At 40.6% G+C, this 26,206-nt stretch overlaps 1 protein-coding gene across 27 annotated transcripts in view; it reads right to left on the bottom strand.

The window, feature by feature from the left end:
• The window catches only part of LPP (LIM domain containing preferred translocation partner in lipoma), a 639,448-nt gene that overhangs the window by 350,586 nt on the left and 262,656 nt on the right, over positions 1 to 26,206 (bottom strand). For all 27 annotated transcript variants that reach the window (XM_045811268.2, XM_087861490.1, XM_087861508.1 and 24 more), the window contains one exon: positions 8,327 to 8,439. In XM_045811268.2, coding sequence (XP_045667224.1) covers positions 8,327 to 8,439 — 113 coding nt within the window. The remainder of the gene's footprint in view (positions 1 to 8,326; positions 8,440 to 26,206) is intronic.

The raw sequence follows: 26,206 nt of genomic DNA, 5'->3' as shown, positions 1-26,206 counted from the left end.
CTAATTACACACAGAAGGTGAAGACCAGATGCAGCCACCCATTCTGTGGTCACCATGCTATTTAAAGGACTGTATATTCTTTTTTTTTTTTAATTAATAAATAACTTTATTTTTTTAATAATTTTTTATTATGTTAGTCACCATACATATCCTTAGTTTTTGATGCAGAGTTCCATGATTCATTATTTGCGTATAACACCCAGTGCACCATGCAATATGTGCCCTCCTTAATAACAAACTGAGGGCTTCAGAGGGGAGGGGGTGGGGGATTGGGATAGGCCGATGATGGAGGGTATTAAGGACTGTATATTCCCGATCAAGGTAAAAGATAAAGTCTGGAGTACAAGTTAGCTAGGTCTACCAGAACAGCAGGTCCAGAGCCACTACCACCACACTCCCTTCCCTCAGTTCGGGAAGATGTAGCATTTGTAAGTCAGGAGCAGACTATCACTACAAAAAAATTTTAAAATGAAGAAAGGAACCAAGCAATGGGGATTCTTCCAGAAGGCAGAACTACTGAAAAAGAATACCAACATGAAGAATGGAGAAGAAATCCAAAATCATAGAACAGGGGTTCTGTAAGGAAGAAAAAGGCAAACGAAGAGTTAAAATGCTTTCTTCCCAATAACACAAGAAAACCCCTCTTAGCTAAATAAAAACTTGAGTCCTCCCATCAAACAAATCCACTGAATGCTGAGTGGAAACACAGGGTAAGGGTAGGGACCTGCACCCAGGTGCAGGGCGGTGAAACCACTGACACATAAGGCTAGCAGATTCAACAAAGAAAAGTTCATAAACTGGGGAGTGGGGGAGGGAACTGGAATCAGATGTCTCACCTACAACGCTAAAGGATACTAAAGTGATAGTATAGAAATCTTCATTGAATACTGATAAAGGAAATTTGACCCTCGAATTCTACCTGCAGCCAAACTTTTACGTCAATATAAAGGCAAAAATAAATCATTTTCAGATATATAAAAACTCAGGAGCTAGGTCATCTGTGTAGGCCAATTACTTGATAAAGTACTAACAGCAGAGAAAAAAAAGAAAAGAATCAAGATGTGAATTCAAGAAAAAGAAACAGCAAACAAGACACTGCAATAAACAAAGTTATAAGTTATTAATAATGTGGTGATATAATCTAACATGAGAAATGATTCTTTCAAAAGAGGTTAAGTTATAAAGTTTAAAATATTACAGCACAGGCTGGTCCGAGTGCAGTGGTGTTTACAATTAATTGATCACAGCCAGTTACATATTTCTTGGGGCGCCTGGGTGGCACAGCGGTTAAGCGTCTGCCTTCATCTCAGGGCAAGATCCTGGCGTTATGGGATCGAGCCCCACATCAGGCTCCTCTGATAGGAGCCTGCTTCTTCCTCTCCCACTCCCCCTGCTGTGTTCCCTCTCTCGCTGGCTGTCTCTATCTCTGTCAAATAAATAAATAAAATCTTTAAAAAAAAAAATATTACAGCACATTCTCCAAATTGTCTTAACAATCCTTTGAATGCATCAAGAAGGAGAACAACGCTCAAACCTCACCTGGTGTAGATGTGGGTGTAGACATCGTAATTTTTCCTTGATAGAGAAACACGATTGAAAATAGTTGATCCATACTGTTTATTTACATTAGGAGACAAAACACATTAAAAGATAACTAAGCATATTAAAGCTTTGAAGGAATCACTAAGATTCTTGATGGGAGAGACAAAATGGGATAAACGCTTTCACTGACTCAGGAAGGACCAACTGCAGTTTCTTCACTTGTCTTCGGGCAAAGAGTATTTTCTGAAATATGCAAATATGGTCAATTACTCCCTATTAAGAAGCTCAAGTGCTAGCGCAAACCTGCCCTCATTGGTTACGCTGACCTACAGCATTACGGACCACAAGCAATACCCCCAGAGGACTCTTCCTGTCCGGTGATTCTTTAGTCCTTCCCTGCAGCACGCATACAGATGCCCGAGGTCACCTGAAGGTGGTGGTGGCAGTGGCAATCAGGCTGGTTAAGTGTGAATGAGCGTGTGTGCGTACACACACTCCACTCCTGATCCCCAGGAACAGGTTTACCTCTTTTAATAGGTCCTTAAGAAATAAGGCAGAGAAAACTGTGACATTCCATGAAAAAGGTTCAAACTACTGGAATGCCCCCTATGGGCTCTAGGACCGCTACTTTCAAATAAGTGTTTATAAGTCTAGACACCAAAAATATCTCTCTTGGATGATCCGAATACCCAATGAGATGATGATTTGGAGAGACAAGCAGACAGGAAACCTTTGAAATTTATTTGTAGAAAATCGCACTGACCAAAGCCCAAGAACCTCCCAGCCCTGCTGAACACATACTGACTTCCCAGCGCAGCCCACAAGAGGGGACAGTCGTGAAGCTATTGCTGTTGCCAGGGTCACCAACAACTCTACAAACCAAGGAGGGCTTGCTAACCCAAGCCCCCAGGAACAAGGGAAAGGGGCAGGGAGAAAGAAGCATCTCAATCACTCCTTCGGTCTGTTCTCATGGATCAAGATACCCCTGTATTCTCACGAGCAGACAGGACAAGCACTTCCAGGTGGATTCGAGCTTCTGACCGTTTGGGGTTTGTTCCGGCAGGACTGCACATGACAGCTGCTCTTAGCCTTTACAGCCTGGATCTCCTTTTTTGCCCAGCCTCCTCCTTCCTCAGCGCACTCTGAGGCAGCGGAAGGAAGGACTTCTACGATAGGGTACATCAAAGCCATACAAAGCAAGTCCTGCTGCCTGTTTCTGTGGGTGCATGGAAGAACGTGGCCATGGCTGTGGGCCTGAGTCCTCTGTGTCTACAAGTAAGAAATCTGTCATTCCACACCCGTGACCATGAGAGTACTAGACCAAGAGTCACGAGACACAGAATCCAGTGCCAGCGACGCTACCGCTAGGGTAGACTTTAAAACTATTATCGATAGAAGCGGATAACTGATGGTCACCCACCATCCACCATGTACATGAGCTCCAAAAATGTTTTCGTAAGAACAAAAATGAGTTGGCCTACAAACTTTTAAAGACCGACTAAGACAAGACCATAAATGATTTCAGAGATTTTCCTTCTTCCTTCTCTTTTCAATTAACTCTGGGCATTGGCCCAAGTTCAGTGCATAGCTCACGTTACACTGTTCTCACTCGGTCCTCAGAAAAGTCACCTCCTTCAGCAGCTTTAAGGATCAACTTCTCGAGGCCGACTTCACCTATCCCTCCCCTGGCCTGACAGTCCTTTTGCAAGTGTGCCATGCTTTAAGAGGGTAGGAAGAAAACCACTGGGAAGAAGTCATAAAAAGACAAATTTCACTTCCATAAGAGAAAGACGTTTTTAACATAGGGAGTAACCGGTGACAGGCATCACCGTCTGTTTTCTAAGGTGGAGGGACTGGAGTGACAGCAGCAAATGCAGCCTTGGCCATCCTGCCAGGATAAGCGGAAAAGGGGAGATGAAAACCCAAAGTATACAGATCCCTGGAGAGTGGGCAAGTCAAAGCAAGCCAGGGGACTGGGTCACACAGAGCGAGGCAGTGAGGAGCCATCAACTGGAGGTCAGGAAGAAAAGTCAAGCATAGATGTTATGGAAAGTGGCCGTTAAATATAGGGCATCTGAACTCGAAGCCATCAGGTATCAGGAGACAAGTCCCTGAGAGCTCAAGGAAGTGTGCCAGACAATTCAGAGCTGTCTTCATGGGGTTTCCCACGAGTGCAACAGGTTATGCCTGATGGGGTGCTAAAAGCACCACATGGCATCCAACAACAGATCTGGGGACGTCGCCCTCATCAATAAAACGTCAACAAACATCTGCAGTCAACTGTCAACGATTTCAGAATAAAGGGCAAAATGCACAGTCTGGAATGCAGGCCTAACCTACTACTCTGTGCTTTCCTTCAATACTTTTATTTTTATTACTTTATTGCAGAAAGATCTATTCCCCCACCCCAATCTGAAAATTAAGGTCCTACCCCGCCATCTAAGTTCAGTTCAATAGAAACTGCTTCCAAAAATCCTTCTTGTCGATCTCCAGCCAGTTAATTTATCTCCCCCACCCTCTACCACAACTGAGGACTCAGACTGTGCTTCTGACCACAGCGTGGTGACTAAGGAATGATTTACGACCGAGCACCTTAATTTAAAAGCTGTGTATGTGTGCTTCTCCCAAACTTGATTCAGAAGGACCGCATGGGCCCATTATCTCCTTATCTGTCAACATCACCTCACCTGCAGTCATCACCTATAAATATTTTGTCCAACTGGAAAAAAGAAGAAAAATAAGGAGGTCCAAACAAAAGAAAGAGACTTGAATTGTGATCTCTAATTCCCTTGCAGACCTGAAATTCTAGGAGACATTCTCCACCTGTGAAACTACTCTAAGCAATACTACAGCCCTGCCCGTTAGCTGGCTGAAATAGGAAGAAATTACCAACTGTGGCATCAGATCAGAAGGCTGCTGTACAGCCCCAAGGTCGAGACTCAGGGCACTAGAACCATGATGCCAGCTTCTAAGGCTCCAATCCCTCGTGTACGTGCCACACCTACGGAAGGTATTCAATTCACAATGAACGAATGCAGGACAAAGCAACGAAGGAGGCGGCCAGTAAACTGGGCACTCCAACCTCACAGACACCGAGATCAAACGGATCCTGACAGACAGCTGACCTGACATCATAAAGCCCTCAAATATTTGAGTTCCAAGATTCATTTTTTTCCTCAAAAAAAAATAGTAATTCTCAAAATATGAATTTTTGGCACTAAATATTTGACTTTTGCAAAAATAAGTAAATAAATAAAAGTGCCTAGCAGGTATCAAAAATTCAGGGCACCAAGCGAAACCCCACCAGTACCAGGTCCTTCCACATAAAAGTACGTAACCCCCTCGTCTGAACCTCAGGGCCTTACGGGCTGGTGGAGGACTAAACCAAAGCCATGTGTAATGTGTAAGGCCGTCTGATGCAAAAGGAAGGACAAACACAGAAGTCAAGATTCCCCAAAATCAGGTATGGATTAGAGGATCCATGCCTTCCTCAATCTCAGTTTCCCCATTTGCGAACACAGGGAATTAATTCATTTAGCGAATCCTTGAAGGGGCAGTAACTAATGGCTGGCACCACAGTGGGGCTACGTGATCTCTAAGGTCCCTCTCAGCGCTGAAAATCTTGTAATTCTTATAGTCAGGCTTAGCAGACATTCTTTTGACGCTGACCTGAAAATTTGGCTGGAAACATAAACAGACTTCTACATAAAAACACACATTTACCAGCTATAATTTGGACTTGGCAACACGAGGTTTCACCATGGCCGAGAGGAAAAAGTGCAAAATTTTCTCTGGTGATTATATTACTTGGGGCTTTATTATAGTTCATATTCCAAGGTGGTTCAAATATGGCCAGAGCGGGGCCAAGTCACTATCAGTCCCACACAAGGGAAGGGCGTGCCCGTTTTCTTTTGAACTTGCACGATCTTCCATATATCCAAGAATAACGTGCCTCTCCTACCAGATCTGTCCTTTCCCATTTGGCAAACTCGGTTTTATTTTCTTCCTTCCTTCTATTTTGCAAAAAACATAAGCTAACATGGCAACCAGTTTTGTATTTCCTTCCTTTTAAAAAACAAAGTCATGGGGGTGCCTGGGTGGCTCAGTTGGTTAAGCATCTCCCTTTGGCTCAGGTCATGATCAAAGGGTCCTGGGATTGAGCCCTGCATCAGGCTCCACACTCAGCAGGGAGTCTGCTTCTCCCTCTCCCTCCACCTCCCCCCACCCCCTGCTCAGGCTCTGTGTCTCTCACTCTCTCTATAAAATAAATGAATAAAAATCTTTTAAAATTTTTTTAAAAAAATAAAAAACAAAGTAATGGTTTTAGTGTAGTTATCAGGACAAGGTCCACAGAGGAAAAGAGTATTTGTAATTTTTATGAAAGCCCATGTTTGAATTTTTCTTAATTAAACGTTTTGAGAAAGCCTTATTATTACTGCTATTGCTATATTTATATAGTAATAGTTATAACATCAAAATAATCGTATAGCCGTTATAGCTTGGCAATTTCAAAACCACCTGTATTTCATTTCATTACTGGAGGTAGGCAGTTACCTTACTTTTAATTATAAGAAAAATCGGACTTAGTGTGACCTATTCAAACCCATGTAACTAGAGGGGCGCCTGGGTGGTGCTGTCATTTAAGTGTACAGATGTTTGGTTTCTGCTCAGGTCCTGATCTCAGGGTCATGAGATCAAGCCCCACGTGGGGCTCCAAGCTCAGCACAAAGTCAGCTTGAGATTCTCCCTCTCCCTTTGCCCCTGCTCCCTGCATGCTCTCTCTCTAAAATAAGTAAATAAATCTTAAAACACACACACACACACACACACACACACAACTAGAATAAGTTGTTCAACTAGCAGTCAAACACAAGTCTTCTGTCACAAGGTCAAACAAGCTTTTTAGAGCTAAAGATTTAAAATGCAAGAAAACAGTTTCCATAATTTTCCAAGAGAACAAATAGACTAAGTGAAGTTTTTAATTATGTAAATTCAATAATATGCAAAGAACAGCCCAGGACCAAATAAGAGCAAAGGTATATAAAAGACAAATTTAAGAGGATTTTTTTTCATTGTTAATAAAAAATGACTAAAAATAAGGAAAAATTATTGTGTTATTTCTATTTGCCAAAGGAACTATCTGTTGCATAAAATAAACTTTGTATGACTCCTATCCATTTGTGGAATCTGAGCTTTGATTTTATTAGCTTAGTACACTTTATCAGCAAGATTTTATAGGAAAATTGAGATTTTTGTAGGAAATCCATTATATATATATATATATATTTATATATATATATATATATATATATATATATATATATATATAGCCTCCAATTCACTTTGGAGCCTAGATTTTTCGAAAGACATAAAGTTTTTAATAGATTTTAAAAGAGCTAGGCTCCAAAGTGAATTGGAGGTCACTGGTTATACCAGAACTTAATAATTTCAACTTATCAATAGTACAAAAAGCTTCTATATGAAAATATACTCCCAAGAAACTCACATGGTTACTCCCCTTTCCCCCCTCCAAATCTTTGCTTAGGTGTCCCCTTCTCAGCAAGGCCTCTGGACCACCCTGTCCTCCAACCCACAGCCCTGATCTCATTCTAATGCACTTATGTACAGATTTTGTCTACATCCACCAGTTTCACTAAAAGTGTGGGTTTCATGAGGCAGAACCCCGTATGTTTTTGCTATAGAATTCCCAGTGCTATAAAGGTACACACACAGGCAGCTGGAGTATTTGCTGAATGAATGAATCATTTGCTCCTTTGTCTCTCCCAACCTGAAATGTAGGAGAAAGAAAAGCAGACAATGGACTAAACCATTTAACTAGTTCCCATGGCTTCTCCTCTCTAAAACTTATTTTGGGAAATTATAAATATATATAAAGGAAGACCAAATAATAGACTCAACCTGCATGCACTCAACAATTAGCAACTCATAACTAATTTTCCTTTCACCTATTTTCTCACTCATCAGCTCCCTACTCTGACTACTTTGAAGCCAATACCAGACACCATTAATTTCCTCCACAAATATTTTTGATGTTTCTCTAAAACATAAGGGCTGAGTTTTTTTTCTATATATCTATAGTAACATCATCACCTGTAAAACACAACAATAATTCTATAACTTTGTTATTTAGTTTTCCTTCCTGATATGAATAGCATTTAGATGCCTAAATGGTGGCATCTGGTTACCAATGGTTCCCAACCTGATCACAGACTGACTATTCCTACTGTTGCTTCTGATTTCAGCCCCGACTGACTTGCAATCAACACTGTCTAAAGCACAAACATTGTATATAATCAATACATACTATAATGTGCTTCCTTGCCCTCACTCAGAAAAGAATACCCTAAGAATGTTTGCTGGTGCTTTTGCTAGAAAGATGTTGCTGACTAATTAAGACCCACAGTGACCAACCAGAACCCGAAAATACCGCTCTTACCCACGCAGAATGCCATGTTTGTGGATAGAGAAACAAGGCAATAAAAAAGCACAGTTGGGTCCCCCAGGATAACAAGAAAATGTGGAATTCTCAAATGACATTCCAAAAAATAGTTTTCAGTTTCAAAACAAAATTAGTAGGTAAAAGGATTTCTGGGGCTTTAGAATGCAAGCCAGCAGAACTCCGAGAAGCTTCAGTTGGGGATGTTTGCATTAAAGCACCTGAGATCTTTGTGACTTGTAAAGCTCTCTTTAGGCTCCGGATAAATGTTCATCCCCCACAGAAACAATCACAGCTTATTAATACAACTTCAACCGCACATCTTACCTGTGTCCTGAAAGCACCTTCATCCAGGGGTGGTGGAGGAGGGAAGTTTCCAGGGCTGGCTGGAAGAGCACCAGGGTCATCTAGAGGTGGAGGTGGGGGTGGAAGAAAATCACCTACGGAAAGGAAATGCACACAGGAAGTGAATATAAATGCAACCATAGGGAACTCTTGAAAAGCACCCATTTGCTGCCATTTTACTGCTTTGTAATTGGCTTTGACATATAACATTTTGTCTCTTATATCAAGTATTCCCTATTATAGCTCTTTTGCGTTTCATTAGTAGCCTTAATTTTAAGAAAATTGAGGACCAGATCTGATACTGAGAAATGACATAGAAGCTAGTCTAGAGGGGGTCAGGTATGTTTAGCCAGAACAGAGCAGGTAGTTGGGGTGGGAGATGGCTGAGGCAAGGACTTGGTACCTACCCTCAGTAAAGTCTCACTCAAGTAGAGGAGGAAAAAACGGGTACACAAATAAAGATAATGCAAGATAAAATCTATTAAGACAGAGAAACAAACTCTTCCGGAAGCTAAGATAAAGAAAAGCTTATGTCCAGGTAGAGGGAGCAAGGGAAGGCTTTACCAGAACATCACAACTGCCCCTGAACATTATGATACAGACAACTAGTCCACTTGGCAGAAAGACAGGGGAACAAAGGCATCAGTGAAAACGTTCAGGGCCTAGAGAATAAGGAGCAAGTTATTAAGATAGCATAAATATGGGAATGTAAAATAACACTAGTAGGTAATAAGAATAAGTGCAGTGACAAAAAAAAAAAAAAAAACCTTCAAGTGTGTTGCATGTCTAGTAAGTAGTTTGAATTTTATCATGCACATGGTGGGGGATCTAACAAGCATTTCTGAGAAGAAAAAGCCTGGTTGCAATATGATCTCCTAAAGACTAATCTAAAAGGATATGCAGGACTGATCAGGAGAAACTGGTATGAGGAACATCATTGAAATCTACATACAATCCAGGCAGGACGTTATGAGGGGCCACCGTATCAAACCTCAATATCATTGACCAACCAGAACAGCATACCGATGTCATGTTGTCTAAGAGATCACCTAATCTCTAAGATCTGAGGTGCAGATACAAATCCAAGAGCTCTATGGCTTCATGGCATGGAATGTTTTTACTTTGCAAGAAATCCTATTAGGAAAAGGAAACTTCCATTAAAAAAAAAAATTCTCTATTTGTCTTTTTCCTTTGAAAAATAATACTTGAATAATAAATAATATTCATAGATAAGTAACTTTTCTTTGCATTTCAGATGCTCAACACTTAGTAGTAAGGCAGTGGGTTCTGTCATTCAATGGGTTGCTTTTGGATAGTACCAAAATATCATGACTTAAGCCTTCAATAAAAAAGACTCTCAATGGCATGGTGGGAGGATGGTGGCTTGGATTCATTATTCTGATACACCTTGGAGATGGTTCACTTGGGCCCTATTTGCCCTATAAATAACAGTCTTAGAGCTGGAAGAGTAGCTGTCCAATCCAGGTCCCCACTATCTTCAGACTACCAAGCAGTCAAACACACTATATCAGAGTACTGTGCTTTTTGGACTCTCACTAGGCACCAATCACTGCTAAGATTTTCAAAGGCTACCTCTTCATCTTCCACACTCTGTGCTGATGGTTCTCAAACTTTAGAGGTCATCAGGATCTCAGAAAGGTCTGTTAAACACAGATGGCTGTGTCCCACCCCCAGAGCTCCTGATTCAGTAGGTCTAGAGCGGGGTCCGAGAATGCACATTTCTAATAAATGCCCAGGGGAGGTGGATGCTATTGGTCCTGGGACCACACTTTGAGAACCACTGCATTTAAGGAAAGTATTACATTATTCCTATTTTAGGCTCCATGGGATTAGAAAGGTTAAATGACTTATGTCATGCAGAAACATTTCTGTATGTGCACATTTCTGGGTGTGCACATCTGGAGACATGCTTTGCCCATATCCTTATAGGGATTATAAGTCTCATAAACTTCCAGTAACTACCCAGAAGTTCTAAATACTGGCTACATACTAGAATCACCAAGAAAGCTTATCTAAAATTGCCCAAATTCCGTCTCACGTCAATCCAGTCAGTATCTTGGGGATGGGGGAAAGGGAATGGGGAGGGGGGATCAGGTGCTACTACTCCTTTAAAACCCAAAAGAGTCTAATGTGCAGTCAGAATCAAGAAATTAACTTGGCCCTCCTTTGGTCAAACACTGCACTAAAAAATATTTAATACCTGTTAAATAAAAAAAAAAAATTGTCTCCAAGTTCTTTTCTGCCTTGAAAAGATAGAACATATGAGAAGAATGCTTGCAATGAGATCTTCATTGATCAGCAAAAGGAGGTCTAGGCTGATGGAGACTGGTCCTACCAAATTCTAGTGCACAGCCTAATTTTCTGGTTCAAATGTTCTATCCAGACCTATGTCTTCTTCATACCTAATTTAAAAGAGGACTTCTGAGTGCCTTCTTATAGTTCACAACATTTTATTACGTCACAGAGAACAGTTGGAACATTAAACAGGATCAGAACTGAACAGAATCTTGGAGATCATACTATAAAGGTAGAAACAGAGGCCCATGAACGCCCCATAAACAGTCCAAATTCTCAGCAAATTAGTCTTAGAATAAAAAGTACAGCTAGGGACGCCTGGGTAGCGCAGTCCTTAAGCGTCTGCCTTCGGCTCAGGGCATGATCCCGGCGTTATGGGATTGAGCCCCACATCGGGCTCCTCCACTAGGAGTCTGCTTCTTCCTCTCCCACTCCCCCTGCTCGTGTTCCCTCTCTCGCTGGCTATGTCTCTCTGTCAAATAAATAAATAAAATCTTTAAAAAAAAAAAAAAAAGAAAAGTACAACTGCTTGTCTCTGCAGTTCCTTCCAACTATAGTGAGTCCTTGAAAAACCTGGGTTTGAACTCCACAGGTTGACCGACACACAGATTTTGTAAAGCACAGTAGTGTAAATGTATTTTCTCTTCCCTATGATTTTCTGAACGTTTTCTCTTCCCTAGCTTACTTTATCAGAAGAATAAAGTATATGATATACACATAACACACAAAATATGCACAACCGAGTGTTTCTGTTACCGGCGAGGCTTCCAGAGGATCAACAGTAGCTATTAGAAATTAACATTTTGTAGAGTCAGAAGACGTGCAGGTTGTCAACCGCGTGGGTCAGTGCCCCTCACCCCCGCATCAGTCCAGGGTCAACTGTATATCCTTCCTGACTCTATCTCTAACATAAAAATTGAATATATAGTGAGACACAGATTGGTGACAATCCTGGCAGGGTGCAAAGGAACAGAAAAGGAAGACGGATGTATTTTTCAAAGAAATAACTTGAAAACAACAAAAATCTAGACTGCTTATTCTAGGCGAAGATTAGATTAAGATTTTTAAAAAAGCCTTAGCAATAAGCTCATAATCATTATCACATAATTTTCAGTTTTTCAAGCTCAACCATCACAGGCTTCTTCCTTCGTTCTCTGGAGTGGAGCTCACGTTTTCAAACAGTTTGGAGAAACAGGCCAATGACTAAGCGACAGACTCGCACATGATAAAGGATGGAAAATGGGTCCTTCGGAGGGAAACATAACTAGTTGAGATAGTTGGAATGAAAAGCTCTTAATAATTATCTTAAATCAGACTAAGAACTATTTCGAGAACTCTGATTTATGGTTCACCACTTTAATAGGCCATTAAACAAAGGAAAATGCTTCTAAGTTGTAGGAAAAATAAGTCTGCTTATGAGAGAAGGCAAATTTCCATGTTTAAGGAAGATGGCAAAATGGAAAGAACAAAACAACAAAGCGTGTGTGTGTCTTTGTGTGTCTATGTCTCTGTGTCTGTGTTGGGGGGGAGGAGGGGATCCTTTCCATTCTAGAAGATTGTTTTTCAAACAATGAGAGAGCATCTGGCTTAGAAGCTCACGTGGTGACCCTCCTAGAGAAAAACATCCGCACAGAATCTGCTGCAGACCTCGCAACTAGCAATGCTAAGCTGTAGACATTAGTGCATGGCTGGTCCTCCTCCCTGCTTGCCAGGGAAATACAAATGGAATTGTCAGAACCTGTGAATTACAGGGGCATGTAATAAATCAAGCAAGCAAGCCAAAAAAGAACACACCATCAGGCAACTGAAACAATGCAGGGATACATAAAATCTAAAATGGAAACATTTAGTTTTAGAAGAAGAAGGGTAGGGCCCTGGGGTGGCTCAGTCAATTAAACGGCTCCTTCGGCTCAGGTCATGATCCCAGGGTCCCAAGATGGAGGCCCACAATGGGCTCCCTTCTCAGTGGGGAGCCTGCTGCTCCCCCAGCTTGCTCTCTCTCTCTCTGTCAAATGGATAAATAAAGTCTAAAAAAAAAAAAGGAGGGTAGTCACAGCCACATGCCTACAAACCTGGTTTCCTCCTTACGCTTTTCCTTACCATCCAAAGCCTACCCACATACCAAATACATTATCCCTCACTTGCCAGGTTAAGAGTTGACTCAAGTTACACAGCTAGTGAAATATGGAGCTAGAAATGGATGGAACTGGAGGAGATTATGCTAAGTGAAAAAAGTCAAGCAGGGAAAGACAATTATCGTATGGTTTTACTTATACGTGGAACATAAAGAATAGCATGGAGGACATTAGGAGAAGAAAGGAAAAAATGAAGGGGGGAATTCAGAGGGGGAGATGACCCATGAGAGGCTCTGGACTCCAGGAAACAAACAGGGTTGGTGGGGGGATGGGCTAGCCGGGTGAAGGTTATTAAGGAGGGCATGTATTGCATGGAGCACTGGGTGTTATATGCAAACAATGAATCATGGAACACTACATCAAAAGCTAATGATATACCGTATGGTAACTAACATATAATAATAAAAACTAATTAACTAATTAATTAATTTAAAAAAAAAAAGAAATGGATCCTCACTCTGCATTAGAGAGAAGCTAGGAAGTATCTCACTTAATTTGTTCCAAATCATCCCAAAGAATTCACCTAACATTCAAAAGATTTTTGCTTTGTGCCAGAGATAGCACCATGAGGCAGCTAAAGGGTGAGTCGTGCAAAAGTATATATCCCTGACTCGCAAAGACTACCTTATGCCAACTTACTGCCACAAAATAGCCTGTAATGCATAGCATTAACCTGAGAAAGAAGCGAGGCAAATCTGCCAAGACCCCAGGTACGCATCCTTTCTCCAGCTACCCCTCCTAGTGAGGGGTTAAAGGGCAGTAGCAGGGAGAAGCAGATACGGCCACCTGGTGGGAGCCGAGTTACCAGCTACTGTATGTACCCTGGTAACATAATCTGGGCATCTACGAAAGGCATCTATCTACCTGAATATAGAGCTCAGTTCTCCCTTCATCAAATCAAGGCCCCCATCAGAGGGAACAAATAACAAGAATTTACTAGCAGGGGCGCCTGGGTGGCACAGCGGTTAAGCATCTGCCTTCGGCTCAGGGCGTGATCCCGGAGTTATGGGATCAAGCCCCACATCAGGCTCCTCCACTATGAGCCTGCTTCTTCCTCTCCCACTCTCCCTCCTTGTGTTCCCTCTCTCACTGGCTGTCTCTATCACTGTCAAATAAATAAATAAAATCTTTAAAAAAAAAAAAAAAAAGAATTTACTAGCAAAGAAGGTGATAAATTACTAGTTATACGTGATGGTAGTGAAAAAACACAAGGGAATAATTAAACTCAGATCATCAGTGAAGTCTGAATTAATTTGCTATAGTTAAAAAAACACACACACAAAAAGCATCATTCTTTTTCTTCCTCAAGCATCCATGTACACCTGCACGCATACACGGGGATACACAGCAGCCCCCCGTGCGCCTCATATACGGGTCGATCGCAGCATCTCTAATACCTGGTTGCACTGGGACGTTTATGGTCATTCTGTCCTACCTAGAACTGAAGCTTCTCACAAGGAGAGCCCACGTAGAATTTATCTTTCTAGCTCCACATCCTGGCATAAGATTTGGGCCATGGTACGCTCTCAGGAAATAGATTAGCCGAATAACTGACATACACAGAAAGCCATTTTTCACTCAATTGATGCTTTAAAAAAAAAAAAAAAATGGCCTGATGCCTTACATGTTGTTCAAACGTCAATGTTCACATGACCAAGGGTATGTAGATAAAATGCAGACTTGGATCCAGCAGGTGTGGGATAAGGCCTGAGACTCTGATGTCAAACACGCTTGCCAGGTGATGAGGCTGTAGGGCCACGCACAGGACGGGAAGCAGCATGGCTTTGGCCGCTGTTGGTTGGCCAATTATATGTAAAATATATATATATATTTTAATTCTAGTAGAGTTAATATACAGTGTTATATTAGTTTTAGGTGTACAATAGGGTGATTCAGCAATTCTATACATTAATCAGTACTCTTAACCCCCACCACCTGCCCTCTGGTAGCCATCAGTTTGCTATCATTAAGAGTCCGCTTCTTGGTCTGTCTCTTGTTTCCTTTTGCTCACTTATTTTATTTCTTAAATTTCTCATATGAGTGAAATTATATGCTATTTTTATTGTTATGTAAACCCAATTTAATTACCATATAGTGCATTATGATTTTCAGAGGTAGAATTTAGAGATTCATCAGTTGCATAGAACCCCTAGGGCTCATTCCATCAAGTGCCCTCATTAATGTCCATCCCCCAGTTACCCCATCACCCCAGCCACCTCCCCTCCAGCAAGCCTCAGTTCCTTTCCCATTGTTAAGAGTCTCTTATGGTTTGTCTCCATCTCTGATTTCGCCTTATTTTATCATATGGGGAATTTAAGAAACAAAACAGATGAACATAGGGGAAGGGAAAGAAAAATATATGCTATTTTTAAAATAACATGTAATGTATACACAAAACCAAAGAGAAATTTTCGGTACCTAGAAATGTGTCATCTGCAAATATTGAGCTGAATAAGGTTTTAGAAACCACCAGGAAACACTGGGATATGGCGGAGGTCAAGAAACCGTTGAGGATAAGTCCCAGTGAATGCATCACCTCTCAGGCTTCTCAACCTATTTACTACCCATTGGTCATAGCTAAAAATATGAAAGGAATTACCCTGACTTAGTCAACCAGTTATCTGTAGTAGAGAGGATAAAAAGCCTGCTTATTCCTAGACCCAAAGCTTATACACCATCTCAGTGTGACCTCAGACCTCTGTCCTAGAGAGAGATTAAGTCCTTGCCCTTATGGAACTATTAATAAAAGCAGCTCCTGTACTCCCATTTTGCTCCTGTTCCTTGAGTGTGCAGCCCCTTTGAGAACTTTCTGGGAGAAGTGATAATTATCAGGGCAAGGCTCGGCATTGCCGGTTCCCTGTCCTCATCATCCAAATAGCAACACCACCAGCACCCCTCAACTGATGCATCTTTATCTGTAAGTGAGGAGATATGTGGCCTTAACCAAGTGATTCCAATTCCTTAGCTCTCACACTAGCCATTTTCGGAATCCAGGCTTTTATTATACATAATTATGTATTTTAGAAAATTAACCTTTCTATTTTCCTTCCTTTTTTTTTCTGCTTAACTGAAAAACAGACTGTGGATTGTGATAGTACTTAATTTTCAAAGCAATGTCATTTACATGGTAGGACTGATAATAAAAATAATGACGAAACACAATATTGATGACAAAATAGGAAAATCTGCATTTTTCTATGCTATTCATATATAAATAGAGGAGTGTTAAGGATAAAACTTTTCTCAAGAAAATCTGACAATAGGTATCAAGAGCCGTAAAACAGTTATACACTGATGCGGCAATACCACTCTTAATAAATTGTCCTACAAAAGAAGGAACTGAAGAGTGTATAGAGAAGCATGTTAAAGAATCTTCATCACAATGAAATATAATGGAAATAATCAGAATGTTCATCAATAAAGTATTGGTAATAAAAATTAACTGTAGTCAATCACACACTGGAAAATTGTGTAGCCATCAAAATAATCATTTTGATTTAGACCTGACATCCACTTACTCACTGACTGAGTGCTTTTTATGCATCAGACGTTATTCTAGACACGAGGGGGGAAATCAACAATAAGAACAAAAAAATAAAAATAAAAAGTGCTGCACTCATGGAATTTATAGTCTATCATAAGGAGAAGAGTACTTAAAAATAAATTAAATAAAACATAGTATCAAACAGTGATTAGCACTATGGAAATACAGAGCCAAGAAATCAAGGTAGTGCTAGGGTGGGGGCGGAATGCCACAATTTTTAAGAGAAAGGTTGGGAAATGCCTCACCGATGTGGTATTTGAACAAAGACTTAAATCTAGTGAGGGAGTGAGTCATGGAGTATCTGGGAGAAGAACATGAAGAACTTTCTGACATATCATGTGAGGAAAATAATGGGCTACTGAATAGTGTTTATCACATGGTCCTATTTTTGTAGAAACCTGTATGTTAACAATGGTTGTCTAGAGCTTATGGGATGAGTTGTGGGTTTTTTTTTTTTTTCCTTTTTAATCCTTCTCCTTTTGGTTCAACTGTTATACAATAAATGTGAATTACAGACATGCATTTTTTAAAAATCAAAGGAAGACACTGTGAAATGAATCGCAGAATCTACTCAAACCCAGTGTTTAATTTTAATGTGCCACTATATTTACCCAAGCCCAAATGTAACGTCTCCGTCATCTTTCTAAATAACTTTAGCTTGAAATGTTCATTGTGATTCTCAAATTAAAAGCAAGAAGAGTTATTTATCCTAAAGTGGATGAAGTCTCCCTGATGTTCAAATGGACAGTTTCACGCTACAATTCGCTAATACAGAATCCCTGGGTCTTCACTGAATTCAACAGTCCTCATGCTTCACCACAAATAAATAGTTTGTATAAAGGTGAGACACCTGAGTGCATCACATCTAAACATACTGCATTCCTCTGTTATTCTGTGGTTTCCATTTGTTGAAAACAAATTCAATTTCTTAGCCAAAAGCACTGAAAGATTTTCAAGTACTATGAAATTAGGAGGACGGTCTGGTTCTGCAAATGGACTAGAACCAGAACTAACATTTTCAATCCACCAATTGTCATCTGTCTTATAAAACAAGCTAATTGCTACCCAAACAACAAACCACCCCATATATTTTGACTTCCAAAGACGAGCACTCAAAATGAATAGGGCAATGACTTAAGTAAGCCTAAGCATCAATCTTCCACCAGCTATTGAGATATCTTCGACCCCGATACCAAAAAGTGAAATTTTCTCAGTTCAAAATTAAAATAAAAATTAAAAATTCATGTTGTGGACAGAGAATGAGGCAACAGTCCAGGGAAATGACAACAACAACAACAAAAAAAATCTCCATTTACCACTGGAAAAGGAAGGTGGAAAACAAATAGTGTGCCAAAAGACAATCCCCAAAAATACCCCATTGCTTTGGAGATAGGACACCACCCTGTGGTAGACATTGAGGCCAGAAGCCTACCTTCCCCCCAAAGATGGTGTGAAGCTTAAGAGGATGAGTTTTCAGAATAAAAACACTTGAACTATCTCAGCTAACTTATTCAATCACTGCTGTATATGGATAGAGTAAACCATTCCCACGTGAAGACAACATAGCTCTCTTTCGTGATTCAGTTCTATTAAAGCACGTATTCTGCTCTTTGTTAGTTTAATTACATATCTGTTGGTTCCTCCTACTAGACTATAAGCTCCTTGAAGACAGACTCTCTGTTTTACTACTCTCTATATAGAGCATATATAACACCCAGGAGATACATAATAAATGGTAGTAATACTGTTTTTATAAATAATCATTATTATAAATCGATATTATATTAAACTGAATTGAACTCGGAAAGAATGAATACATGTATTTTTACCCCGGACAACTTTTCACCTTTCCAATTACTGACATAAGGTCAATACTGTACAGTACTGGTGGGTCATAGGTCCTGCAAGGTGCTAACAGTTGGACTTAAAATAGCCACTGAGTTTTGCTGTTGTTGGTAATGGTGGTGTTTCTACACATTACTTTACTCAGAGCATGTCCTCAAGATCCAGGCAATGAGTCCACATTCCTAAGTCATCTCCTGATTATGGGGGCATCCCAGCCTCTAGAAACATGCATGATATGTATTGTACTTGAACTTTCTTCTACAAGAAAAGATCTGTAGATAGGTCTTAACAGTACCTATATTCCACAAAGTATCTAGAACCTTCTTGAAAAATCCTCCAGGAATTTTGAAGAGTCAGAACTCTTCCCACAAACAAGAAATGGGAATGGAGGAAGAACAGGGAAATGAAGGAAGATGAAGGAGAGATGTCACATGGACAAAATCTCAGAAGGTTAGTTCTTGAGGTGCTGAAACAGATCTGACTTTTTTTTTTTTTTGTATTTTTAGGCTTTATTTTTTTATTTTTATTTTTTTAAATAATTTTTTACATTACATTAGTCACTATACAGTATATCCTTAGTTTTTGATGTAGTGTCCCATGATTCATTATTTGTGTATAATACCCAGTGTGCTCCATGCAATACGTGCCCTCCTTAATACCCATCACCGGCCTATCCAATTCCCCCACCCCCTCCCCTCTGAAGCTCTGACTTTTAACTGAGGGTGTCCATCAGAATCTCATGGGGCACTTCCTTCTTCTACTATGTGCAGCCAGGCCCTACTCTAGAATTCTTCGATCAGCATCTTTGGGGTTGGGATTGAGATACAAGCATCTTGATAAGCTCTCTGGCTGATTCTGATGTGTAGCCCTGTTCAACAGTCATTGACCTCCATGAAAAACAGACTGAGGAACTGGCCTAAGTTAAAGAAGACTAAGGAGACAAGACAACCAAATGTAGCTTGTCATTCTGGATAGGATCCTAGACCAGAAAAAGGAGATTAGTAGGACAATTAATGAAATCTGAATAAAGTCTACATATCAGTTAGTATTGTGTCAGTGTATTAATTACCTGGTTTGGGTACCTGTACCGTGATTGTATAAGACGCCAACAACTGGGGAAACTGGAAAGACTAAGCGAATAGCCTTCACACTGTTTTTCAGTGTTTGTGTACAGTCTGAAATTATTTCAGAACAAAAAGTCAAAATTTATTTTTAAATTTTAGGGGGAAAAAAAGTAACTTCCCTAGTCCAGTAACCTTATCTTATAGATGGAGGAACTTTGGACCCGTGCAGTGAAGAGAAACAGCCAGGTGGTGTAGAACCATACCAAAAACTCCACTGTGACCCCAATCTCCTAACTTCCAGCTAAGGACACATTTCCCACAGCACCTGACAGATTTAGTGTGAGACTCTGAGACCTGTTGGAAATAAGAAGGAAACTTGTTCTGTCCCTACAACTTTGGAAGACTACGGTGAAGAGAAGGGGCTCTTTCTATTTAGGAGACCTGGAATAGATAGATCAGGAACATGTAAAATATCTTCAACTAAATCCAGGCTGACTGCAGCCTGGGTAGGCCAGTGATCCCAGCTCAATGATCAGTAGCAGTGAAATCCCAGAAAGCTCCCTTGTTCCCACCGAGGGGCCCATTCCCCTGCTTCCGGAGACTCCTTGAGGTTGAGAATGGCTCCATGGCTCCATGGCACCAGGGGCTTTCTATGATTTCTCCAGTCTTCATCTTTTCTGCACAAACGACTTCAAATCTTCTCACTGAGAAATTCTTGTTACTATTTATATAAAATGATGCCAACCATTACTCACTCTCCTTCAACCCTGCCATTTCATCTAGACTGAGGCTTAGCAAATGCATAAATGCTTTAAAAATAATCAAATAGAGACACTCATTTCATTTCAAGGTGGTTGTTTTTTGGCATGATTTTTTTTTTTTTTTTTCCGAAGGAGTACTAGCGCTGACAGGTACTTGCTCTAAAAATTTACTTCACCATCTGCTAACTGAAATATTGCTTTCACGGATTTATATTGTATTAAAAGGTCACTGGCTGTTTAAGACTTAAACAGTTTTAATCATTCTAAAAGTCTCTTAACGGTAAGAAAAGGAAGCTCAGAACAAACAGCAGCAGGGACTCTAATTAAAAGGGCCAATTCATCTAATTTTATTTGGGGTTAATTATTCAGGATTCACTCTTTGATGTGTAAGGAATAGCAATTAGTAATTTTAGTGATTTGAGAATCATTGGAGGTGTAATCAGTTAAAATGAGTGAGTGTTTACAACACAAGATGGTGAATTACTCTCTCAGCTGGAGAACAGGAACATTAGGCTCCAAGACATCAAGGCTAAGGAGTTCAGACCCTAGTAATAATAGTCACTTCAAAATAAAACACATGTCAACAGCATCTAGCATTCTGTTTGTTCTTAGCTAAAGCAAGGCACAGAAGCTTCGCAAATTACCTTTAACCACATCTCCATCTTCGCCGCTGTCCCCAACCACTTCCTTCTATTTGGCTCTTGCCACCATGGTAACCATAAATGCATTACATTGAAAAAGCAATTCTAAATGAATATACCAGTTATAAGCAACATAAGACCCAGAATAATCATGGCACCCACTTATTCCGTGTCTGCATCTCTGACCTCCACTGGAATCTCTAGTCCAGAGCTCAAAACTGAAAGCAGATACCCTAACTCACAGACCCGCTTACCTTCCCTTGTGTCCTCTACTTTTCTATTTGCTTCATTACATCCTATGATTCTCCCAATCGTACAGGTTGGGAGAAAGCCCCTTTTCTCTATTTTTTGTCCCACCATCCTCACTGAATATAGCGAGCTAGGTTGAATTATACCAAACTGTTCAAGTCCATTTACTACTCTCCACCTCTCCTGCTACCAAAATAATCAACGCCTCCTTACCTCCTATGGAGGCTTAATAAACGGCCTAAATGGTTTCCATCATCCCATATTCAGTTCTTCCCAACTAATCTTAGATAGTGTCACCAGATTGAAAACATCCATTGATCTCCCCAAAAACAAAACAATTTGAAAAAGGACAAAGTTGGAGGATTCTCCCTCTCTGATTTCAAAACTCACCACAAAGCATCAACAGTTGGTGCTGGTCCAAAAGCAGACACAACAGACCAACAGAAATAGCATGGAGAGCCTAGAAATAAGCCCTCAAGTAGATGGCCAATTGATTCTACGGCAGTTGCGCTTTTGTCTTAGAGAATGATGGCTTGGGAGGATTATGGGTTTCCCAGGACTTGACAGGACCTCATCCTGGACAGGCAGAATCCTAAAACAGGATGGGCCCCCTGGGAGGAAATGGAGAGAAACTTGACAAGCTTGGTTCCTTTTACACTCTCCTAGGACGCTCTGGTAAGAGTATGCATGTCTTGAGATTACTGTCGCTCACAGCAGCTCTGGAAGTTTTGTACTTTAGAATGCTGAAGTTCCTATGCCACATACCCAGTAATCTGCCTGACTGCTTCTCCTTGCTTCCTTGACTCTAAGAATTTGCTCATGCCTTGTCTCCATCAGGACATCCCTCTCTAACATGTCTGCATAGCAGAGCCCAAGTTATTCTTGGAGGCCCAGGTCACCTGCCAACGCCACGTGGCCTTCTTTGGCTGCCCCCTGACAAGGGCACCTTCCCACCTCTCACCCTCTGCAGCACCTGGAGAGCACTTCCACAGTGTGTCTGGTTGAGAATACAGGAGCTATTCACCCGACCTTTCCGTGTGCTCCTCGAGAGGCCACGTCATGCAGGCTTTGGCACTCGAGCCCAATAGCACCTCTTTCCATGCCTCAGACTTGAGACTGAAAAGAGTTAAGAAAATATTTGCCACGTGGGTATATGCATGAATTCTTGACAACAACAAGTTGAATCCTAGCCAAATAAATTATTCTTTAAAGGAAGAACCTGAAAAAGGGAGTGGCTATCACTCTCAAAATATGGGTGTGGTATGATGCAGTGTGTTATGTGTTATGGGGGGGGGGACTGAAAGAGAGGCACGAGAGAGAGAGATTGAAAGATTGAGAGAGAAACTCAACTGAACATCCCCACGGGGATGTTTTCTATAAATGGAACACACTCTTGACTTGAACGGTGCCTCGGTTAGCTGACTTAGAAATATAAAAGAAATAGTATCGTGGTATTAAAATACATCACTTACAGTCACACCTGAACTATTTACTAGCTGTGTGAACATGGTCAATTCATGAAACTTCTGAGTCTCAGATATTTTTTTGTCAGAATAACAGCATTTGTCTTTTATACTTGCCCAGAGTTGTATAGACCAGATAGATAAAAATAATTTAAAAATCATAATGTCCTACAAGAATATAAATTACTTTTATTTTGAGATGATTCTCTATGCACCTTGCCCATAAACCCTTTCTTCACATTTAGAAACTCAAAAACAAAACAAAAACAAAAACCATAATTATTAACCGAGTAGACGCAATAATCTTAATATGGTTCTTCACATACAGGGTTTCCAAAGAGTTAGGCGTAAAGGCAGAGAGAGAGAGAGAGAGAGAGAGAAGAACATGAGAAACTAAAACAATAGAAAAATGAAGTCCTAGCAGTCAAATAAACAAATATTCTGCTCTCCCCGGAATGTTTAGAAATCTTGGAAAGGAACCACGTAAGGAGCCCTGCGGTGGAACTATCTTGGCACATCAAGCGCCTCTGCGACTGATTAACCCGACATTTCCCTGGGTCTGGAAGTATTACTGGGTCATTCTTTTTTAAATGGACAAACTGTTCCTGAACAATTTTTAAGGCACAAACAGCTATTGTGACGAATCAATCAAAGAGGTCAGTTTTGTCCTCAAAACCCAGTGAAACAGCCAAGTCAAAACAAGCACAACAAGCAGAGCCAGGAGTCAGACACACAAGAACATCCCCAAGTGCCAGCGCTCTCTGCTCGGTTCTGGAGGGGCTCTTCTCCTTGCCCACTGGGATCTATAAACCCACACCCCTACATCTACCGTGGGCAAGTCCCACATGAGTGGCAAACGTCAAAAAGCCTGCGAAGTCGACTGGATGCTTATCTTGCAGGAACATATGTTTTTTGAATGAGAAGGGAAAATTCAAAAAGTAATCTCTTAAAAAAGTCAAGTTTAAGTTTTGTCTCTAGGGAGGGACTCCAAGGAAAACCCCATTCCTTGTACTTCATTCACTCTGCTTTCTTCACTGCCTCATATTAGGAAGCCATGTGATGGAAGACAGTCCCAAGTGCAAAGCTTGGTGACGTGTTCTGGGCAGAAGTTCAGGCACCTTGTTATTTTAGCAGACCCGGCCTGGCTGCCCAAAGACATAATTTAGCTGAGTGAGAAACTCGTCCCCTCCTCCCACTCCATCTGGCCAGCTGCCTCAGAAGGGCTATCATTCCAGAGGGCAATGCATGTATCGCTCCCCTTCATTCTCCAATCGTACTTCCAGCTCTCTGAGTTTCAAGTTCAGTGAGCTCAGCCTTGGCATTCAAGGATCTCCTTATGTCTCATCCTTAAGAGCATTTGTCCCAGGTCTGTTTGCCAAGGACATGGTGGCAGTTCCCTTCCTGGCACTTGAGTCTGCAATATTATGCCGCTTCTTATAAACAGACCCATCTCGTCACTTGAGTTACCTCTCCAAGTCCCACTGGCACTTTCATGGCTTAGCTGGCACTAATGGTACAACTTTATAAACTCACAAAATCATCAGATTAGATGGGAATTAGAATGGAATGAGGAGGGTCTGCTAGTCTACCAGTTAGTAAACACTGGTCAAATGGTCAAACCCAGCCCATTTCCTAGTTTTCTAAATAAAGCTTTATTGAAACACAGCTACAGTCATTAATTGATTTATCATCTATGGCTGTTTTTTATTCTGCTAGCAGACCCGAGTAGTTGAGACAAAGACATTTTAGCCAGCAGAACCTAAATTATTTTCTATCCAGACTTACAGAAAAGTTTGCCAACTCCGATCTAGTCCTTAAACTCATTTTACAGATGAGAAGACTGAGATTCAGTAAGGCTGAACAATGTTCCTAGGGAGTCAGAAAAATTTGCGAAGCACAGTAACTAAGGCAGTGCTGGGCAGATGGTTTATACACACTCAGTAAATATTAGTTCTCTCTAGTGTTTGACAGGAAATTTTATGTTTCTTGAATGTGGGACTGTGTTAAGATGATTTTTTTTTTTTTTAAGAACACTGTTGCCCTTGAGAAATTTATTTGTCTAGAGGGGAAAACAGACATGTAAACAGAGAATTTCAACATAATATTGTATATATCGGTTTTCTATTGTTTCTGCAACAGATTACCACAGACAATTGTTTAAATAAGATAAATTTATTACTTTGCAGTTCTAAAAATCAGAAGGCTGCCATGGGTAACGCTGGGTTAAAATCAAGGTGATGCCGGGGTTGCATTCCTCGTTGGAGTCTCTAGTTAGAATCCATGCCCTTATCTTTCCAGCTTCTAGAAAGTGCCCTCATTCCTTGGCTTGTGAACTTCTCCCTCCATTGTCAAAGCCAGCAAAGGCTATTGAGTTCTTTCTCATATTACATCACTCCAAAACCTTTTCCCTCCATGGTCCGCTTGTAAGGCCCATCCAGATCCTCGGAAAATTTCCCTCTTTGCCATATAACCCAACACATTCACAGGTTCCAGAGATTAGGAGGTGGACAATGGGGGGCCATTACCATGCTAACCCCAAGGTGCCATGAAGAAGGGCAGTGTGCACACAGTGCTAGAAACCTCAACAGACAATTCATCAGCACAGAGCCACCATGTAGACATGAGCAAGAGCTCTTTCATGGCACAAATTTTCTGGAATTTCCCATAATTTTCTGAAAATTTCATCATGTTTTAGTGTATTCTTAGATTTATATATATATTACTAAAAATACTTCCTCTGTATTCCATACACATTGTTCTGTTATTTTTGCAACTAGCATCTTGATGCCACATTTAAGAAAAGAGAAACAAAACAAAACCCTATTAGATACTAGGTTAGAAATTTTGAGAAGCACGTTTGAATGAGAATGTAACAAAACCAGCCACATACTCTCTCTGTGGGATCACTCTCCTCGGTCCCACTTTGTGGATAAAGAAACTCAGAGAGACCAGAAACCTGCCCACACAGACCACAGCTAAAGTTCCTTCAGACCAGAGAAAGGTTCCTTCATCTCTCTGAACCTCATAAATGGAATGAGGGACATTTTGTGCCATGTTTCTGTGATGATCTATATGGCAATGCCCTTAAAGGGGTGGGGAACGGATAAAATCAATTACTTTAAGAAAAATGTGTGTTATGATTTAGCAAAGAAGTGGAGGTAGATACAGCATATACCTGAGACGATAGAAAGGTTTCATTTCAAATATGTTTACCTCCTCAGACAAAAAATATAACAAAGGCTAAAAGACATAAAAATAGAGCCTCTACTGTTCTTATGATATAGCAAGAGAAATCATGTTTCTTAAGAAAACGACATGAAGAGTCTCACAGAAATATTAGCAAAAGTATATCAACAGAATGTAACTGCTTTTATGGATCCTGAGACACAACAGAGAAACTACCTCATTTGAGGAGAAAGGAATCACCTAGTTTGAGAATGTGTTGAGTGCCAAATAACTCGAAATATTCAAGTAGAGGCAAGAAGACTACTTGGCATGAATATTATAAAGGAGATGTGGGCTTTATAAATCTAAGGGACTTGGTAAATGGCCTTTAAAGGCCCTTACAGCACTGACAGTTTATGATTCCATGACTCAAAATACAAGGGCCAATTAATGGCAATGAGAAACTCAGGCTTCTCTTTAATGGTCAGAGTCAGAAAATGACCTCCTGATGCCATGACTGGACAGTTATCTTAACTGCAAGTAGGTGCTTACCAAGAACAGGACATAAAAATAATTCTCTAGGCAAGATTAGACAAAAAGCAACTTGTAATGTGGATAATACCTACGTCTGACCCTAACTCCAATGCGTCACGCGCCATTGAAAATGAAGCTATTTATA

Source organism: Ursus americanus, chromosome 4 (genome assembly GCF_024610735.1).
Source record: "Ursus americanus isolate L20-20 chromosome 4, mUrsAme1.1.p, whole genome shotgun sequence".
In the NCBI taxonomy this organism is placed as follows: domain Eukaryota; kingdom Metazoa; phylum Chordata; class Mammalia; order Carnivora; family Ursidae; genus Ursus; species Ursus americanus.
This window is presented reverse-complemented; position numbering and strand designations above follow the sequence as displayed.